The 21,211-nt window shown below is 36.7% G+C and overlaps 1 protein-coding gene across 5 annotated transcripts in view; it reads left to right on the top strand.

Moving 5' to 3' along the window:
* TRPC1 (transient receptor potential cation channel subfamily C member 1) overlaps window positions 1–20,957 on the top strand; it is a 59,805-nt gene extending 38,848 nt beyond the window's left edge. For all 5 annotated transcript variants that reach the window (XM_055412354.2, XM_055412345.2, XM_088840049.1 and 2 more), the window contains 6 exons: window positions 2,975–3,114; window positions 5,046–5,189; window positions 12,062–12,237; window positions 17,015–17,216; window positions 17,515–17,709; window positions 18,743–20,957. In XM_055412354.2, coding sequence (XP_055268329.1) covers window positions 2,975–3,114; window positions 5,046–5,189; window positions 12,062–12,237; window positions 17,015–17,216; window positions 17,515–17,709; window positions 18,743–18,970 — 1,085 coding nt within the window. In that variant the 3' untranslated portion in view covers window positions 18,971–20,957. The remainder of the gene's footprint in view (window positions 1–2,974; window positions 3,115–5,045; window positions 5,190–12,061; window positions 12,238–17,014; window positions 17,217–17,514; window positions 17,710–18,742) is intronic.
* Window positions 20,958–21,211: the final 254 nt, after the last annotated feature.

Below are 21,211 nucleotides of genomic sequence, written 5' to 3'. Positions count from 1 at the left end.
ACTTATTTCTGTAAGCATCTTAGTGTTTTAGTGTTACAGTTAATAAAATGTAAGTTATTTGCTTTAATGTTTTTGATAGTTTTTATCTATTTTATTTTCAGTTTTTAAAAATATTTATTTGCCTGTGCCAGCTCTTAGTTGCAGCATAAAGGATCTTTAGTTGTGGCCTGTGGGATATAATTCCCCAACCAGGGATCGAACCTGGGCCTCCTGCATTGGGAGTACGGACTCTTAGCCACTGGACCACCAGGGAAGTCCCTATTCATTTTAAATAGAAGCTCATCCAAGTGGAATTTAAAAATATATATTTTGTGTCAGATCTGCAGATATTTAAAAATGATCTTGTACATAAAGTATGTGTTCTGTATAATTAAGATATTGTGAACAGAGTTTTTCAAGAATACTCTCAAAGTACTGTTCCCAGGGGACTTTTTCTGTCTTCTGGTAAGCCAGAGGAGGATTCTGATGGCTTAACTTGATCTTCTCCCATGTGTAGGTTGTAGCGCTCTGTTCTTTTGTCATTTACTGTTGCTCAGTCACTAAGTCATGTCCAGCTCTTTGTGACCCCACGGACTGCAACATGCTAGTCAAGTTCATGTCCATTGAGTCAGTGATGCTGTCTGACCATCTTGTCTTCTGTTGCCCTCTTCTCTTTTTGCCTTCAATCTTTCCTAGCATCAGGGTCTTTTCCAATGAGTCGGTTCTTCACATCATGTGGCCAAAGTATTGGAGCTTCAGCTTTAGCATCAGTCCTTCTGATGAATATTCAGGGTTGATTTCTTTTAGGATTGACTGGTTTGATCTCCTTGCAGTCACTTTACATTCTCCTTAAAAATATCTTAGTGGAGAAATGTATCATAAAGCAGTCCTCGATTGTGGTACTGTTCTCTGGTACTCCTAGGAATATAAAACTGGAGAAACTTCTGGCCAAAGAAGAGGAAGGAAGTTTTGATTTGGTTGGTATTTATTTATATGTATTTATTCACTGAGCAAGTTTTTTGAGCACCTTCTGTGTGTCAGGCACTATTTAGGACATTAAGAACATTGGTTGATAAATATTCTTAACTTTGAAGAGTTTTTACCCAAAGTGGGAGAAAGATAGTCAGTTAATAATAGACATAATACGTAAACTATGTCCATTGTTTAAAAGTGATAAGCACTAAGGGAAAAGAAAGAGAAGCAGAGTTGGGGGATTGGGAGTGATGGGCATAAATTTGCGATTTTAAATAGGATGATCAGAGTAGGTGGTGAGCAAAGATGCAGGATGGATGTCTGGATGAGGAGCTTCCAGCTGGAAGAAGAGCCAGTGTCCCGTTTGGGAGTTTTGGGTGTTCAGAGAACAGCATGGAAGCCAGGAGTGGAAGAAAAGATTGAGAGGAGAGGAGATCCAAGAGGAGAGGTAATGTCAGGCCTCAGACGAGACCGTTGTAAAAAATTTGGTTTTGACTCTGAATAAAAGGAGATATAAGGAAAGGTGCTGTGTGCACTGCCCACTATGCACAGTCAGCAGCAGTGGTCTTAGGTTCTTATTAACATTCACACTTGCCAGACACCATAGGCAGAGACCTGACACCAGATTTACTTAGCTCTGAGGAAGGATATAAGGCAGGAAATAAAGCATGACAGCTTCAAATACGTCTTTATTGGCAGTTCTTACAAAAGACTGGGGCTTCTTAGCCCCATAGTGGGCACACTCAGTTGTGTGGAATGAGGCCATATTCATGGGTGTGGGCTACCCCAGCCAGAGAAGCCTGAGAACTGGCAGGATTTCTTATAAATCTGGATATCTTATAAAGCCTCAGAGGGTAGTTCCCCCTACAGGCACACTTCAAGTAAAAGAAACATCACACAGAGAGGCTGAAACCTGTGTTAACATGTTTCTATATAGTCCTGTGTGTGTATACTTTTGGGGTCTATGATTCCACGTGTGCAGTTCCCGGTCAGTGATTGTTTTTATAACAGTGTTGAACACAGGTGACTTTCCATACTTTCCTTAACATAGTACATTTCCAAGGAAACCACTTTAATAGATAATAACATGAGGTTTTGTTCCCATGGGGAAAGAGTTCTGTCCTGCAGTTAATTCTTTCTCCTCTGGGACTTGCTACAGGGTTTTGATGAGAGAAATAACACTTGCATTTTAAAAAGACTGTTCTGATTGCTGTGTTGAGAATAGATTTCAGGGAAAACAGGGTAGAAGCAGGGAGACCAAGTAGGTTGTTTCAGACATTCAGGCCAGAGAAGCTAGTGGCTTGAATTTGAAGTAGTGGTGAGAAAGGTTAGATCCTAACTATATTTTGAAAATAGAGCCAGCGGATTTACTATTGCATTGAATGTGTGGTTTAAGGGAATATCAGTCAAGGGTGAGGCAAGGACATTTAGAGTGAGCATCTAGGATGGAGTTGCCATCAGCAGAGATACGGAGTCTTCAAGTGCTGTGAGCTTGGGAGCAGAGATTAGGAGTTCAGTTCAGACATGTTGGGACATCCAGTTTGAGATTCAGAGTAGCCAAGTACCTGTGCAAGTTAAGGTTAGGAGAGCGGTTAGAGATACTTATTATTGTGTAAATACAGGTTGAGTTTAAAAATTTGAAAGTCTACCACATAGATACTATTTAAAGCCGTTAAACCAGACTGGATGAGGTCACTGTAGGAGTGAGTGTAGATAGAAAAAAGAAAATAATCAGGAACCGAGCCTTTGGGGAGGGGATATTTAATAATAATTTATTTGTTTTCTTATGCTTGTTTCACATCATTTATTAAAATCCCTCTCTGGGAAAGATATTGTCAGATGAAGCTTAAGATTACTTTTCTTTCAAATTTTAAGAACTTTTTACCGAATGTTATTTTTTTCTTCTGAATGAGGCTACAGATGATACATGTTATTTATTTAGTACTTTGAATCTTAATGTATCTTTTTAGTTTATTATTGAATTAAGAGAGCATCATCTGAATTTTTTTTCTTTTTTTTTTAGGAATGATATGGTCAGACATTAAAAGACTCTGGTATGAAGGGTTGGAAGACTTTTTAGAAGAATCTCGTAATCAGCTCAGTTTTGTCATGAATTCACTTTATTTGGCAACCTTTGCCCTCAAAGTGGTTGCTCACAACAAGGTGACTATTAACTATGTCAATTGAAGGCACAAGTGAAGTTTATTTAGGAGAAACCCAAGATATTTAGCAATGGATCTCAGAGTTACTTTGGCCCAAATCTGTGTCTGATGTGTTTTCATTTTAAACCTATCTTTGGCAAGGAAATAGCGCCCATTGTTTCCTTCCTTTCTAATACTTTCAGGGGTGTTAATTACCTTTAAATGTTGGTTACTTATTATATGCCAGGTACCTTGGTTGATATTTGCTATACTTTATCTCATTTTATTCTCACAGGGATTCTATGAGACAGATGTCCTTATCCCCATTTTGCAAATAAGGAAAAGGAAGCTCAGAGATAATAAGTAACTTGTCCAAGACCATACAGTGAGAAACCAAGACTGGATTTAAATCCAGGTCTGTCCAGGCATTTTCTTTCTACCAAATGCCAGTTCCTTATATCTGAGCTAGGCTCATTTACCTGTTACTTAAAATGAGAACACAAAGTTATTTAAATTGGTTATATTTACCAGGGAAAAGTTTATCTGAATGGAACTCATTATAGTGTTCTACACATTCTAAATCTTGACGGTTATCTCCCATAGCTTAAAAAGTGATGTAAATTTATTTTCTGATGCCTTTATATTATATTTAAAATTTGACAAAAATCCAACCTTATAGACATCTTACAATGTTACTTTTATAAAGATTGATTTAAAGCCCAGGAAAGGTAACGGAGATTATGTTGACTATCTTTGTTTACGCCTGAGTTTAGAACTCTGAGGTGTCACATTCAAGGAACTGTTATATAATATTTTTTGAGTTTTGGCTAATTTACAGACTAGAGAGAAAGCAAACTGATTTTCTTATACCACTTTATTAAAAACTCTATTCCTGTATTTGATCAGCAGTACAGAACATGTTTATTAGGTTATTTTCAATGACCAGAATTATGCGGTTATTAAGAAAATAAAAATTGATCACATATAGATAAATGGTTGAATAGAGAGGTTGATGGTCATTGGTTTTTTTGGACTGGTCCCTTTTTTAGACTGGTCTCTTAGACTACCCTCTAGAAGCAAGGTACCCATATAATTTTATTATTTCAAACCAAGACACACAAATGAAGGAAAGCACAATTAATAATTATGCCAAGAAAACTGGTATGTAATCTGGGATTGTCCCAGGCAGTTGAAACATGTGGTTACTCTGCGTTTAGGTATAATAATACACCCTTTTTGTTCTTGTTGTTTAGAAAGGAGAAGAGCTTCTATGGTGCATTGTAGAATCTTGAGTCAAGTAGCTAGCTTAATTTAATGTGAAAGCTAATTAATTTCAAGCTTGTGTTGTGGAATTTAAGAAAGACTAGCAAAAGTTTCCCAGAGAAGGCAATGGCAACCCACTCCAGTACTCTTGTCTAGAAAATCCCATGGACAGAGGAGCCTGGTAGGCTGCAGTCCACGGGGTTGCGAGGAGTCGGACCGACTGAGCGACTTCACTTTCACTTTTCACTTTCATGCATTGGAGAAGGAAATGGCAACCCACTCCAGTGTTCTTGCCTGGAGAATCCCAGGGACGGGGGAGCCTGGTGGGCTGCCTTCTATGGGGTCGCACAGAGTTGGACACGACTGATGCAGCTTAGAAGCAGCAGTAGCAAAAATTTCATTCATAAAAACTTAAATGACTGTCTTTAAAAAATTATTTCATCTTTTAAAGCATGAGAATGTCTGAGAAAACCTCTTCATGGAACACAATTGATATTGCTCCACGTATGTCGAAATCATCTATTTATTTAAAACAATGTTATTTCTATTAAAAGAGAAGTTTATGAACCATAAATGGAGTTCTGCCACAAGGAGAGACAAAATGGTTTTCTTTCAATGGTCAGAGTATTTGTTTTTATTTTCCTAAGTCGAGAGAGCCACTTACCTTTGGCTTTTTCTTCCTAATCTTAGTTTCATGATTTTGCGGATCGGAAGGACTGGGATGCATTCCACCCTACACTGGTGGCAGAGGGACTTTTTGCATTTGCCAACGTTCTGAGTTATCTTCGTCTCTTTTTTATGTATACAACAAGCTCTATCTTGGGTCCATTACAGGTAAGCAATTACAGTTTATTAAAGAATATTTGTTAGAGCTACTACACCTTTTTCTTGTCCACTGGAATATTGTTTCTCATGATGTCAAAACTAAACTTTGCTTTTGAAAAGAATTAACAGTTGAAAAAGTAAAAGTGTGTTCATCTACTTTGTTTCTGGCTGAATAATAATCCTTTGCTTTCAGATATCCAGAGTTTTATTAAGTTGTGGTCCATTATCCCTCTTTCCCAAGTCCACAAACATGGATGTATTTGAAATAAATAATTCAGACAGTAGAGAGACATGAAAATTTGCTTTTTACCAGGATGGAGTTCACATTTAAAGTTTTAAGTGACAAATATAAGGGAGATATTGTGCAGAGTTATACTTCATGATGGTTTTGAAAATAAGTTATATTTTATAAAATACTTCCTCACATTACTTAATAACCATTAAACATAATAAGGTAGAAAATGGCATATTTAATTTTTTTAAAGATTTATTTATTTTGGCTGTGTTAGATCTTTGTTGCTGGGTGCAGACTCTCTGTGGTTGTGGCGAGCGGGGGCTACTCTCTAGTTGCAGAAGCGTAAGTGCTCTCTCTGTTGTGGCTTCTCCGGTTGTAGAACACAGTCTGTAGGCATACAGTCTCAGCCATTGCGGCTCACAGGCTTGGTAGTTGCGGCTCCCGGGCTCTAGAGCACCGGCCCAGTTCAGGCTTAGTCGCTCCTTGGCATGTGGGATCTTCCTGGAGCAGGGATTGAACCCATGTCCCCTGCATTGGCAGGCAGATTGTTAACCACTGGACCACGAAGGAAGTCCAGAAAATAACATAGTTAGAGCTAAAAATTTCATAATTTATGTAGTCTAGCTTTATACTTTATAGTACTTTTACAGTTAAGGAAATTGAGCTTTTATTTATTCAGAGTAATATAATTATTATTGAGAGGGTCCAGGGAAAAATTCTGAGTCTCTTAACACTAAAGAAAGGACTCAGAATTGGTTGCATGTACCCCACAGATTTTAGTAGTTGGTTGTTCTTGAAAGGTGGGGTCAACTCTGCTTGTGGCCAGCTCTGTTATTTTGTAAGTCTGGATATCTGAGCAATATTCAATCTTTCTTATTAAGTCAAAATTTACTGACAATTTAGATTCTTTTTTATATTTTTAAAGAAGATATTTTAAATAAAATGCATAATTACCTTCTCCAACAGAGATGTGAAAACAAAATATGTAGGAAAAACCCAATTTGATTTGATTTGACTTGTGCTGTCATCCTTTAGAGTGTTTCCTGACATGTGGCTCCCTCAAGCCAAGTCCTGTGAGATGCTCTGACTGAAATAAGTTTGGGACACACTGCATTCCATATAACCTCTTTCGGGAATTCACAGTACATATGATCACATTAAAGCCTATGAGAAAGAAGTAATGAAACTTGTTTAACCTTGTTCAGACTATCATCACCTAAATTTATTTAACATCATACCCATTTTTCATGAAATATGCTCAGGTCTCTTTTTTTCCTCCAAAACATGATTTATGAAATACTGGTTTAGTTTGTCTATTATTTAAATGTTATTTTGATTTAATTTTGCCACTAGTATCTTCTATAAATGTTTTTAACCAAGAGTCAGCAGTATTTTTACATGCACATTGTTTTGTTTGTTTGTTAGCTAAAACCTAGAGGTATCACCAAGTTTCTATACTGGAAATTGCTTTATAGATTTTTACAAAGGGTTAAATAGGATAAAGTATATTACTATTTCTTGGTAAATTATTTGTTTCTTTTTCTGAGAACAGTTGAGTCAGGTCTTCCTGACTTAATCTCTTCCCAAAAGAACTGCAGATGTGTGTACAAATACTGCATAAGTGGATATTTGTCTTTTCAACTGTGGTGTGTATTTTTCCTGCTCCAGCAGAGTACTTTATATTGTTCAAATAGCCATAGAATTAACAAATAATTAAAGTCAAGCTAACATATTTATTTTGTTCCCATTTAAAAAAAAATGTCTATAAGTTAATCATAATATATGTTAAAAGGTTACGATCTAGTCCAGTAAATGATTTTTTAAAAATTATCTCGGGACTTCCCTGGTGGTGCAGTGGTTAAGACACCCTGTTCCCATTGCAGCGGGAGTGGGTTTGATCCCTATCAAGGAACTAGATCCCACATGTTGTGGGGTGTGGCCAAAAAATAAATAATAAAAATTATCTTTATTAAGGTATCATTTTCCATACAGTAAAAAGCACCCATCCTAACTAGATAGTTTGATGCAAATGTATAAACTTACTTAGAGTATGACTCCTTCTCAAAGGTTGCAGGCTCCCTGCTCCAAGTCATTATATCAAGTCTGCATTCAGCAGGAAAAAGAGGAAAGGCAGAAAGCATGAACCTGCTGTCTTTCTTTTTTTCAACAAGAAGACAGTTATTTTTCCTCGAGACCTACCAAATACTTTCACTTATAACTCATTGGCCAGAATTGGGTCACATGGCTGTTTGTGTCTCTGAAGAGATGAGTACTTTTTAAATTGAGCATGCTGTGTGGTTGCTATGCTGAGTTGCTTCTGTCGTGACTGACTCTTTGCAGCCCTGTGGACTGTAGCCCACCAAGCTCCTCTGTCTATAGGTTTTTCCAGGCAAGAACAGTGAAGTGGGTTGCCCTCCTCCAAGGGATCTCCCTGATCCAGGGATCGAATCTGTGTTTCTTATGTCTCCTGCATTGGCAGGTGGGTTCTTTACAACTTGTGCCACCTGGGAAGCCCTTAATTGAACATATTGCCCCCAAGAAACTAAGGTCTGGTTAGTCAGAAAGAGGATGAAAAATAGAATTTGAATAGGAATCTCTGGAGTCCTATCTTCAGGTGTTTACTTAAAAAATTTCTCCAATAAAGACATTTGTTTTCCAGACTAGTCTTATTAACATGACAGACTGGTATAACATATTAGTGAGAAAGAAGTCTAAATCATTTTGTGCAGATCTGTAAAACATTTTTTTTCTGTTTTGTTAATGATAAGCCAGGAACTCACTTAAAATAGATTGACCCAGTTGTGAGGAAAATTGACAATAAATTAACTACTTTAGCTAAAGTGTAACTTTTTTTCTTTACATACCTAACCTGCTATATCAGATAATGTTTTTATGTGATTCCTACAGTTGTCTGTTAAATTTATCTCCATTTACTAATATTTTGTCCTTCCAAATTTTTGTAGATTTAGAAGCTGACAGACTTTTATTATAACTGATTATATAGTAGGAGTCTAATTCTCTCCCTTAGTTAGAATGACCATAATTTATTATTCTTATAGAGACACTTTGGAAAATGAAAAGATGTTTTTCATTACTAAGTTGGGATGACAGCTCTGAACTGGGACTATACCAGGCAAATCAAGGTCATAGAATTATCCTGTATGGGATATATAAAATCATCCTGATTCAGCAGTGATTGACTGCTAGAAGAGACAAGCATAAATACTGGTATAAAGTGAAAAATACAGAGAGTACATACAAGGACTTGGGAGCATGACTGAGGGGGTGCTTAGAGAGAGTCAGGAAGCTTGAGTTGTGATTTCTCTGTATATTTTGTATATTAACTGCTTATCAGATACACTGTTTGCAAATATCTTCTCCCATTCAGTGTGCTGGCTTTGAATTTTGTTGATGGTTTCCCCTGCTGTGCAAAAGCTTTTAAGTTTCAGTAGGTCCCATTTATTTTTGTTTTTGCCTCCCTTGCCGTTCGACATATCCAAAGATGTATTGCTAAGACCAGTGACAAAAAGCATACTGCTTGTGTTTTCTTGTAGAAGTTTTATGGCTTCAGGTTTTTGTATATGGTGTGAGAAACGTAGTCCACTTTGATTGTTTTGACAGGTATAAAGGACATTTTGGGCATGAATAGCTTGATTAGATAGAACTTTTCTACAAATAATTATGGGTTTTTCTCAAGAAAGATTTGGAAGGAGAATGACTAGAAGTTATTTTTGTAACTCTTGTCAACAACTTTTTAGATTGATATGACCATAATGATACCAACTCTTTCCTCTATCAGGCATTTAGCACATTTCTGCTATTCTACATAGTGCTCTGTATATGAGGCTTTTTCTTATGTTAAATTATTTCATAAGGATATCTTGGCTTCCTAGGTGGCCCAGTGGTAAAGAACCCACCTGCCAATGCAGGAGACACAAGAGACTTGGGTTCCATCCCTGGGTCGGGAAGATTCCCCTGGAGTAGGAAATGACAGCCCACTCCAGTATTCTGCCTGGAAAACCCCATGGTCAGAGGAGCCTGGCGGGCTGCAGTCCATGGGGTTGCAAAGAGTCGGACATGACTGAGTGACAGAGCACACATGAGGATGTCTTGGGCTTCCCTGACGGCTCAGATGGTAAAGAATCTGCCTGCAATGCATAAGACCCCAGTTCAGTCCCTGGGTTGGGAAGATCCCCTGGAGAAGGAAATGGCTACCCACTGCAGTGTTCTTGCCTGGAGAATTCCATGGACAGAAGAGCCTGGTGGGCTCCTCGATAATACATCTTAAGTAGTATTAACCTATTAAAAGATAGGATTCTCATGGTGCCTCGGTGTTTCTATATAAAAGGATGTATTAATTTTCAGTCACACAAAAAAACAATATGTTCATCACATTCATAACTTTAGTGTTCTTCTTCCTTCTATTATTGTAGTAGTTTTCTTTAATTTCCATTTTTCTGATTACTAGGAAAATATTTTTCTCTGTGTATACTATTGTATAAGTTGCAATATTAATTTTTAAATTACTATCTTTTTTACTACTTACTGTTCACATTTCTCAAGTAAAACTGCTAAGTAGTTTTAAATAAGTAAATATTTAAGGAAGCATGATTGTTATTTTTACAAATAAGCCTTGTAATATTTCTCAGACTAAAATTAGTTTATTGCTTTTCATGTTTGCCTTTCATGTGAAGGTTTCATAAATGTGCTCTTCAAGCTAATGTCCACATCAGTGATATCCACTGTAGCTAATTTTGGTTCTTATACAAGAATTAATACCATGTTTTTAAAAAACAAGTCATGAAGTTTGTGGTATTCTTATCAATTATTGCTCATCTTGATAATGAAATTGAATTACACTTGTCTTTAAAACTTAGTAATATTAAATGAAGAATTTTACTTTTGAACTGAATTTTTGAAATTACCTTTAAGCTTGCAGTATCTAAATTTTCTTCAAATTTATTCCTTTCTATCATTATCTAAAGCAGTTATTGTATTCTTAACTGTCATACGTTATTAGGTTCTCTACTAACATGACATGGCTTTATTCTAAGCACTTATAATCTGAATAAATGATTTCTTTCCAAAATGACATAATAAAGCTGTCCTTGATGAAGAGAGAAATGGATTTCCTCTTTCTCACACAGTTTGAGCTTTCTAATTCTAAAAGCTCTCTGTTTCTTCCATCAGAATTTTGCACAAGGGCCAAGTGAGGGAAGCATGAGATTTTGAAAACTACCACATGCTGATCAAATGCACAGACATCAGGCCTGGTGGACCTATCCACTCCAAGTTGCCTGAAATACTAGCTTGTGCTGTGCCTGAAAATTTTAGCACCTCTTCTACTTAATTAGCTGGCTCACTTTAGTGGGCTGGAGGGGCTTGGCCACTTGCCTGCTCCTACTGTTTGTAACATTGGCAACTGGCATATGTTCTGTTGGCAGGCTTGAGGCAGTTCAGAATTTTATTTGAAGTTGGATTAACTAATTATATAAATTTGACCTGGTTACATTTGAGGAAGGATTATTTCTAAACACTAACTTTTTTATCTTAAAAAATGCATATAGCAAAGAAGATTCAAAGGAGTATAAAGTGAGAAAGTCTGCCTTCCACACCCCTAGTCCTATAGGTAGGCACTGTTAATGGTTTCTTGTGTAAACTTTCAGGAATTTCCTGTGCATATCAAATTTTATCTATATGAAAAAATATATTTGACTTATTCTTTAAAAAATAGCTGTTATAACACTATCCTGTACCTTGCTTTTTTGACTTCATGTTTTCTAGGTACCTTTCTACCTCAGCACATCGAACTCGATTCTTTGTAACAATAGCTTTAGAATGTTCTAATTTTTGCTACAATGCTCCAGTGAAAATCCTTATATGTAATGCATCTTTGTGTACTTCCTATGGGCTAAATTCCTAGGCATAGAATTTCAGGGTCAAAAGGTAATGTTAAATTAGTCTCCAAATTTGTATGGAATTTATAAAAAGCACCTATTCCCCAGATTTTGAAAGAGTATTGAAGGAGAATGAAATTAGGCTTGAATAAAGCTTCCAGATGCACTGCACATATCTAAATTACAAAAGATACTCACATATAAGTATTAGACCCTCTCATTTGACTTAACACATATACTTTTTTCTTAATAGACCTCAAATGAAAATTCATCACCCTGGCAACAGAGATTAGGTCAGTCCTCAAGGAGGAAATGCTGTTCTTTAAGAAGAGGTTTAGAATTGGTTACAGAATTTGAAAATTTAATGTCATAATGGTTTTGTATTTGTAAACTTTACGAAACTATAAATATAAGCATTTATTTCCCTTTAGGTTTTAGCAAGGAATTTCCTTTCATCCCTTGCAAATTAGGCCTTTTCTGCAATCTCCATGCCTCTTCCTTTACTTTCATAGCAACAGTATCTTCTGCAGACTTGGTCCAGATTCAAGGAATGTACCATCTAACACTCACAGTGCTGGCATGATCAGAATGGCTTTTTGTTTGGATTTTTGATGTTTAAAAGTGACAAAATATCTCACAGGGGAAAAAGAATAGCCTTGTGGATCATATATTTTTTGCCTGGTCATTTAGTTTTTCATATTTTTGTTTTCCAGATGATTTTAATGAACACCTATGTAATATTTCCACAGATTTCAATGGGACAGATGTTACAAGATTTTGGAAAATTTCTTGGAATGTTTCTTCTTGTTTTGTTTTCTTTCACAATTGGGCTGACACAACTGTACGATAAAGGCTACACTCCAAAAGAACAGAAGGACTGTGTAGGCATATTCTGTGAACAGCAAAGCAACGATACCTTCCATTCGTGAGTGTCTTTTAAATTTTTGGTAAACATATTTCTTTCTGCCCTGTTATGTGTGAATCCATACCTATAGAACTAGAACTTCATATTTTCTTTAAGATAGGCCTTTTGAATAAGACATACTTACTTGTCATGAATCATTTGATAATCATCAACAACAAACACCTTCAATATGCCAGACACTGTTCTAAGTGCTAAGGAAATGGAGTATCAGTGAACAAAAACTACCCTCATGGAGTTTATTTCCTGGTGAGGTGATACAGGCAGCAAAAATAAGAATAAGCCATGAAATTAAAAGACACTTGCTTCTTGGAAGAAAAGCTATGACAAACCTAGATAACATATTAAAAAGTAGAGACATTACTTTGCCAACAGTGGTCTGTCTAGTCAAAGCTATGGTTTTTCCAATAGTCATGTATGGATTTGAGAGTTAGACCATAAAGAAAGCTGAATGCTGAAAAATTGATTTTTGAACTGTGGTGTTGGAGAAGACTCTTGAGAGTCCTTTGGACTGCAAGGAGATCCAATCAGTCCATCCTAAAGGAAATCAGTCCTGAATGTTCACTGGAAGGACTGATGCTGAAACAGAAGCTCCAATATTTTGGCCACCTGATGGGAAGAGCTAACTCATTGGAAAAAGATTGGGAAAGATTGAAGGCAAAAGGAGAAGGAGGCAGCAGAAGATGAGATGTTTAGCTAGCATTACCGACTCAATGGACATTAGTTTGAGCAAACTCAGGGAGATAGTGGACAGGGAAGCCTGGTGTGCTCAGTTCATGGGGTCGCAAAGAGTTGGACATGAACTGAACTGATATTATACAATATTGATAAGGACCAGTAGCCCAAGGAAAGCTTGGGCCAAGGAGGATTTTTGTATAAGAGGGTGTGTAGCTTTATTTAGATAGGTTAGGGAAGCCCTTATAAAAGATGACATTCAAGTAAAGCTATAAAGCTGGTGAAGGATCAAGCCATGAAGAAGAATCTGGAGGAAGAGAGCTGGCAGATAAGGGAATGGCAAAGGCAAATGCCCTGAGATGAGAGTGCAACTAACATGCTCAAGGAAAAGCCAGAAGGCCAGCCTAGATGGTATGTAGTAAATCAGAGGAAGAGTTGTAGATTAAATCAGGAACTTAATGGGGAATTGGGCTTCCTTGATACCTCAGACAGTAGAGAATCTTCCTTCAATGGAGGAGACCTGGGTTCAGTCCCTGGGTCGGGAAAATTCCCTGGAGAAGGGAATGGCAACCCACTCCAATATTCTTGCCTGAAGAATCCCATGGGCAGAGGAGCCTCGCAGGCTATAGTCCATGGGGTCAAAACTCATGACTGAGCTCATGACTGAGCAACTAATACTTTCACTTTCAGTGGGGAATAAAGATGGGACAATAAGAGGACATGGAGCTCACCTCCCTCCACAACCATATCAAAAATGCATCTACATGTGGAATAATTCTTAGTGAAAGCCAGCTAGAAACGGGCAGAAGACTCCAGTACAAGCAAGGCTGTAAGAAAGGTACACATGTAAGTGGGTAGGATGAGAAGAAAGTGATCAGGACCTGTACCCCTACGGGGGGATTCAAAGGAAAAGGGAGAGATTACACAGGTGGACACTTACCCTGGGGAATGAGTGGGTCAAGCCACAGACTCTCCTAGTCTGGGCTCTGTGCATAGGAGACAAGCTGCCTTAGCTGGTTAGTTGGAGAATCCCTGGGACACAGAGAAAGACTGGAAAAACCTGGACTCCCAACTCATGAGGAGTGCAGGTGCTGGCTTGCCCCTGGCTAGGGCAGAGGGAGGTCTGCACGAGTGGCTGCCAGGTTTCCTATGACCACCTCACTGCTCTCCCAAGCCTGAACTGAGCAAGTGCCCTGGCCCTGCTCATTCTACGTCACAGCATGTCCCTGGATCTAGGGCATCAGGACCGGGGAAAAGACTCAATCTTGAGACACAGAGGCAACTCAGTCCTGGAGAGTAGCCCAGGGGAGGAGGCAGTCACTGTTGTTGGAGCTTACTCCAGGGGCACTCTGGAAGCCATCTGCAGTTTTGACAGCAGCATAGCTAGTGGGCTTGCTGTGACCACCTTGCTGTGTGCCCAGATCCGGTCCGAGTGACTGCTTCGGCCCCACTCGCTCCACAGCGCAGTGCAGCACTCGGTGGCCATGGCCAGGGAAGAAACACAGCCACTGGCCGCATCTGAGTGGGGCCGCGGACACTTCACACAGGTAGCGCGTGGGCCTCTGTAAGTGCATGAGTCCCACTTGCTTCAGCACTCCCCTTCTTTGAGGCAAAGATCCTGGTGTGGGGAGAAGAAAAAACACACACACTTCACAGGAACAGATCCAGCTCCAGATTGACTCTCAGGGCTTCACCTCCAGCAGCTTGGGAGATCCCACCCCTGACCACAGGGCAGTGATGGCCACTGAGCAGAGAGGGTGTCCCTTCTCACACCCTGCATGGGCTCTTGACCTTCCATCTCCAGCCATTCCCCCCACCAAGGTGAGAGCTGCCAGCACATCCTGAGGAGAGATTGGTGTCTGCATCAAATCCAGCCATCCCACCAAATCCTATGGGGACACCATAAGAACACCTCTTCAAGACCACAGTAGGCAACTGTTTCATCTAAATTCATAGAGGCACAGAAAGTTAAGTAAAATGAAAAGGCAGAGGATCTACTCTCACTTGAGAAAGAGAACCCTTGAAAAAATAATGAAACAAATAATTAACCAGATAAAGAATTCAAATCATTGGTAATAAAAATGCTAACTAAATTAGTTTACGTCAAGAGAACATATCTAAACAAAGATCATTTTAGCAAGGAACTAGAAAATATAAAAAAAGACTCAAAAATAGGCAATTCAGTATGTACACCTATGGTTAATTCATGTTTATGTGTGACAGAAATCAATATTATAAAACATCATCAATCAATTAAAAATAAATATTAAAACAAAAATAGACAACTTGATATCTGAAATAAAAAAACACTGAATAGCCGACTACGTGACTGACAGAGGTAACACATAAGTGGTCTAGAAGATGGAATAACGGCAATTACCCAATCAGAACAGCAGAAAGGAAGACAAAGTGAAAAAAGGCAAAAACAGTCCCCTAGATTTCTAGGATAACATTAAGCAAACAAGCGTTTTGCATAATAATTCTAGAGGGAGACAGAGAGCGAGAAGGGGATTGAAAATGTATTTGAAGACATTATGCCTGAAACTTTCCCAAACCTGAAGAAGGAAACGGATTTCCAGGTACAGGAAGCACAGAGGGTCCCAAGAAAGAGGAAACCAAACAGACCCACATCAAGACATATCATAAGTAACATGGCAAAAGTTAGAATTCCAAAGGCATCAAGAGAAAAATAGTCATATACGAGGGAGTTGCATAAGGTTATCAGCTGATTTCTCTGCAGAAACTTTGCAGATGATAGGGAGAGTCATGATTTATTTAGTGCTGAGAGGGAAAAGCCTATAACTTAGGATACTCTACCCAGCAAGATCATCATTTAGAATAGGAGGAGAGATAACAAACCATCAAAAACTAAAAGAATTCATCAATATGAAACCTACCCTAAAAGAAATGTTGAAGGGTCTTCTCTAAATGGAAAAGAAATAAGAATCTATAGGAAAGGGAAAATCCCACTAGGAAAGGCAGGTATAGAGTAAGGATTGAAGATCAATTTAAAAAGTGATAGATTAAAAGAAAAAACACATAAAAGCAACTATAAATACAGTAAACAGTTGAGAGATAATCATGAAGATGTAAAATATGACATCAAAAACAGTGTGGGTGAGTGGGTAAAAAAGTGTAGATCTTTTAGAACGTGTTTGAAGTTAAATGACTATTAGTTTAAAACAGATATAGGCCAATGTATATGAGCCCTATGGTAAAGGACCTGTCAATAGATGAATGGATTAAGAAAATGGGGCGTGTACACACACACAACTCAAGTGTTACTCAACCATAGATATGAAATTCTGCCATTTGCAACAATGTGCATGCTGCTGCTGCAGCTAAGTCACTTCAGTCGTGTCCGATTCTGTGCGACCCCATAGACAGCAGCCCACCAGGCTCCCCCGTCCCTGGGATTCTCCAGGCAACAATACTGGAGTGGGTTGCCATTTCTTTCTCCAATGCGTGAAAGTGAAGTCGCTCAGTCGTGTCCGACTCTTTGTGACCCCATGGACTGCAGCCTACCAGGCTCCTCTGTCCATGGGATTTTCCAGGCAAGAGTACTAGAGTAGGGTGCCATTGCCTTCTCCGAGATAAGGTATTGTGGCATCTAAAACATAATACAAATGAATGCATATGCTGAACAGGATAGAGCGTCACAGACATAGAAAACAAACCTGTGGTTACCAAAGGGGAGAGGAAGGTGGGGTTAATCAACTATACTTCAAAGAAAAGGGAAAAAAGAAAGGTAATAGGATCATGTCAGACCTTGTTGGCTCTTGTATGGACTTTGGGCATTGGAGCTTGAAAGCCATTTGAAGTTTTTGAACAAAGAAGTGGCAAAATCCTGTTAGGTATTAACAGAATCATAGGCCACTGTGTTGCGAAAAGACAGAATAGAAGTAAGAGATTAAACCGAAATGGTTTGTCTTCCTTTTGAGTTTGTTTCTTTGTTTACAGTAAGGCATATCTGTGATGTTGGGTCCATCCTTAGTTATTTTACGAAATATCTATCTTTTATGTAATGTTGTGTTAATAAATTCTTTATTTTTGCTAAACAGCTTCTTAAAATTCCTTTCAAATAGAAATATAATTGTCTTCACAGGTTCATCGGCACTTGCTTTGCTTTGTTCTGGTATATTTTCTCCTTAGCACATGTGGCAATCTTTGTCACAAGATTTAGCTATGGAGAAGAATTACAGTCCTTCGTCGGAGCTGTTATTGTTGGGACATACAATGTTGTGGTTGTGATAGTACTTACCAAGCTGCTGGTGGCAATGCTTCATAAAAGTTTTCAGTTGATAGCAGTAAGTATTCAATCTTTAAAAATTTTTATATTCTCTTCAGGTCATACCAAATGTATATAGTAGGTAAGACAACCAAAGATTTAAAAGAATTAAGATTTAATATCCTTTAAAAATTAAATGTACATCTTTTTAAAATGTAAATAATGTATATTAATTGCAAGTCTTGAACAGAATTTTTCCCTCCAAAGTGTGGAAACATTTGAACAGTTTTAAACATCCATACCAGTCTCACCATGTGTGTACACGTGTGTGCATGCCTAATCATATCCTGTGTTAGTTTTTCATTTGCCTCTTATAGAATCATGAAGACAAAGAATGGAAGTTTGCTCGAGCAAAACTGTGGCTTAGCTACTTTGATGACAAATGTACATTACCCCCACCTTTCAACATCATTCCTTCACCAAAGACTATCTGCTATATGATTAGTAGCCTGAGTAAGTGGATTTGCTCTCATACATCAAAAGGCAAGGTTAAACGACAGAACAGCTTGAAGGTAAGAGGTTAGATGTTTGAACTGCAACGTGATAATTTTAATAATTCCTAATTTCAGATGTTTCCTAAAGCATAAATATACAGAATCCTAAAGGCTAAGATTTATGTTGTTTTAAACAAATTTGTTGCAGTCATAAAGCAGTTAGCAAAACAGCTTAAGAAAACAAGGGCTAAGACTGTTTGGTCTTTTTCATTCCTGTATCGCTAATGCATGGCATAGAACCTATCATAAAGTACAGATTCAATAAATATTTACTGAAAATGCAAGAGAGGTGTGATTTTTTTTCATGAATTCTCATCTCACAGTTTTAGAACAAGGAAAATATTCAAGATATCTATCCTGTCAGCATAAATAATGACTCCCAGAGTGAACTCATATTTTTTTCATTCTTTTTGAAAGTTGTTTAATATATGAATAATTCAATCCATGTTGCTATAAACCAGGAGTTGGCAAACCTTTTCTGTAAAAGACCAGATAATTAATATTTTAGATTTTGTGGGCCATGACAAAATTATGTGGGTAGTAATATAACAAGAGAGAAAACAAATTTCCACAAAATTTTTATTGATGAAATTAAAAATATAACAATAATTGAGTAATAATACATCTTTATATATAATATAGGTCCATTAATGAAAAGAATGGAATTCTATTTTGGAATAACCCATTTTGTTTAAAAGGGGTTCAAAGTTAGTATTCCCCATCACCAAGTTAGTTACACATGTTCATCCATAAAAGCCACTCGTAGCTCATAGGCCATCAGAAATAAAAAGTGGGCCATATTTGACCTGTGGGTCGTAAGTTTGCTAATCCCTACTATAAACTAAGGATTTTAAACTAAGATAAGCATACAGGTAAGTGAGTAAAACAAATATGCAGGGCATATTTATTTGAAACACGTTGAATATTAAAAAAATATCATCTAATAAAGCATTACAAATATGTATTTATATCTGTAAACTTTTTAAAAAATTCACCTCATTCAAACATTTTTTTATGTGCATTATTAGTATCATATTATTTTGTTTTTAAGGAATGGAGAAATTTGAAACAAAAGAGAGATGAAAACTACCAAAAAGTGATGTGCTGTCTAGTGCATCGTTACTTGACTTCCATGAGACAAAAGATGCAAAGTACAGATCAGGCAACTGTGGAAAATCTAAATGAATTGCGCCAAGATCTGTCAAAATTCCGAAATGAAATAAGGGATTTACTTGGCTTTCGGACTTCTAAATATGCTATGTTTTATCCAAGAAATTAGCCATTTTCTAAATCGTGTAGAGAATAATTTTCAATATTATAAATCTAAAAGACTGCATTTGCATAACTTACAATTAAATTAATAAGCTATATATTGAAATAAAGAATTATGTAAAAGCCATTCTTTGAAATATTTATAGCATAAATATATGTTATGTAAAGTATGTATATAGGATTAGTTTTTTTAAAACCCTCTGTCAGTGGCTTTTTGCAGGAGTAAAACAGTTTGAGTAGATTTTGTTAGCATGCTGTTTAGTTTTCTTGTTTAAATAGTGCTTAATTTTTTTCCTTTCTGCTTAAGAAGGACAGTTAGAACTGTCTTAACTGTTGCCAGAAGGTTTTGTAAAAATGAAGATCAGCAAAGGTGGGCTGATCTTTCATATGACACACTTGAGATACAGAAGTCGTGTTTTTAAAAATTTTTGTTTTAGAAGTTTACATATAGTTCAGTATTTATTGTTTCAGAATATGGGTTTGTCTAAAACAATAGTCTGTTTTGTTCTTTTGTTATAATCTTAAGCAGCAAAGATAAAGCCCTAATGAACATTTGAATCTTATTTATGTGTCTGTACATTAAATTCACTTCAGTGAATTTGTTTGTTATTATATTTACTTTTACATGGTTGTAATCACTTTATATCTTTAATTTTTCTTTTTTTCACTTAACAGTATTTTATATATACATTTTCATTTATTGATAGAGTCAGTCCACATATTTAAATTTTTATAGAATTATATAGCTTTTGAAAAATATAGTTAGTAGACTTTCATTTTGTAGCTAAGGAGTATTTGATTATGTTTATAAGTTTGCACAACTGCTTCTGTAAAATTAGGTATTTATTGGCTTTTATTTTTTTATTATCATGGTAGTGATGTAAGTTTTTTTCAAGTTGGAATGAATGTTCCTAGTTATAAAGCTAACTCAAAATAAGGACTTAGAAGATAATTCTTTAGCATGTTTGGTCACAGCCTGTTTTGTTTTTGTAAACATTGAAAGACCTTTTAATGTAAGGATTTGTCATAGTTTTGAGCTAAGGTTCTTGATCTTGTCTCCCAAAGAATTCTGCAGGATTTAACATAGCTTGTATAAAACTGACTTCATGCTTATTTGTTGCTCTTTCTTGATGCTTAGAATAAAAAGCATTGACTTTTTAAATAGGAGAATAAAATATATATTTAAATTTTTTCCTGTGTTCATATAAGGGATATAGATAACATTTTTCATAAGGTACTGCTTATATATTCTTGCAGCATTTCCAGTTAAGAGGTTATTATGTATACAATTATCTTCTTAACTGAATGTCTGATGGTCTTAAGGCCACAGGGTGCAGGTAGCCCTTGGTCTGTAAGCACCACCAATCCAGGGATCATTGTTGAAATAGTATTGTGTTTCATCTTGCTTTTTACTTTTTATTTTTTAATTTCTAAATTGTAAGTGTTCCCTCTTTTGGGCAAATTCTTATAAAAATGTTTATTGTAAAGTTATATATTTTGTCTATGATGGGATTATGCACTTCCCAATTGGGATTTTACATCAGGGTTTTTAGTCATTCTAAAAAATATCTAATTATTAAATCAAAATATTTATAGAGTACCTACTGTATGCATGAGTTACTTATGAGGTATATTTTGAATGACAGCATATTGTAAGAAAAGAGATAAATAAAACTTGACACTAGATTATAAATTGGCAGAGTCTGTTCATTGTATTATTGTATACTTTGAGATATAATTCACGTATCATAAAATTCACTCTTTTAAAGTACACAGTTCCCTGATTTTTTTTTTAATTATGGCAACAAAGTTCTAAAATTCAAAGTGTAACATCATGGAGAAGGAAATGGCAACCCACTCCAGTATTCTTTCCTGGGAAATCCCACAGACAGAGAAGCCTGGCGGGCTACAATGTGAGGTTGCAAAGAGCTGGACAAAACTAAACACACACGCATAGCAAATATTTAGTTACTGTCAACAAACATTATGGATTACTCACTGTTTGACATATCTGTATATAACAGATCAGATAAGATTTCTAAAACATAAAAGGCAAGGGATATGTGCTAATGTGAAAGAGTGCTTCAAGAGTCTCATCTCTAAGTTCTCTAAGAAATTTTATTCTTCGTGTACTAGCCTGGTTTTTTTTCAAACTCTTAGAAACTACTTTATAAACTTGTTTCACAAGTTGAAAAAAAAACAAAGTGTAACATCAGACCCTTATATATCCCTTCCTCCCTGTGGTGGC

The sequence above is a fragment of the Moschus berezovskii genome, chromosome 1 (genome assembly GCF_049115385.1).
Source record: "Moschus berezovskii isolate FMDL1 chromosome 1, NW_MosBer_1.0, whole genome shotgun sequence".
Lineage (NCBI taxonomy): Eukaryota > Metazoa > Chordata > Mammalia > Artiodactyla > Moschidae > Moschus > Moschus berezovskii.
The sequence above is the reverse complement of the archived record's forward strand: the minus strand, read 5'-3'. Positions and strand labels throughout refer to the sequence as shown.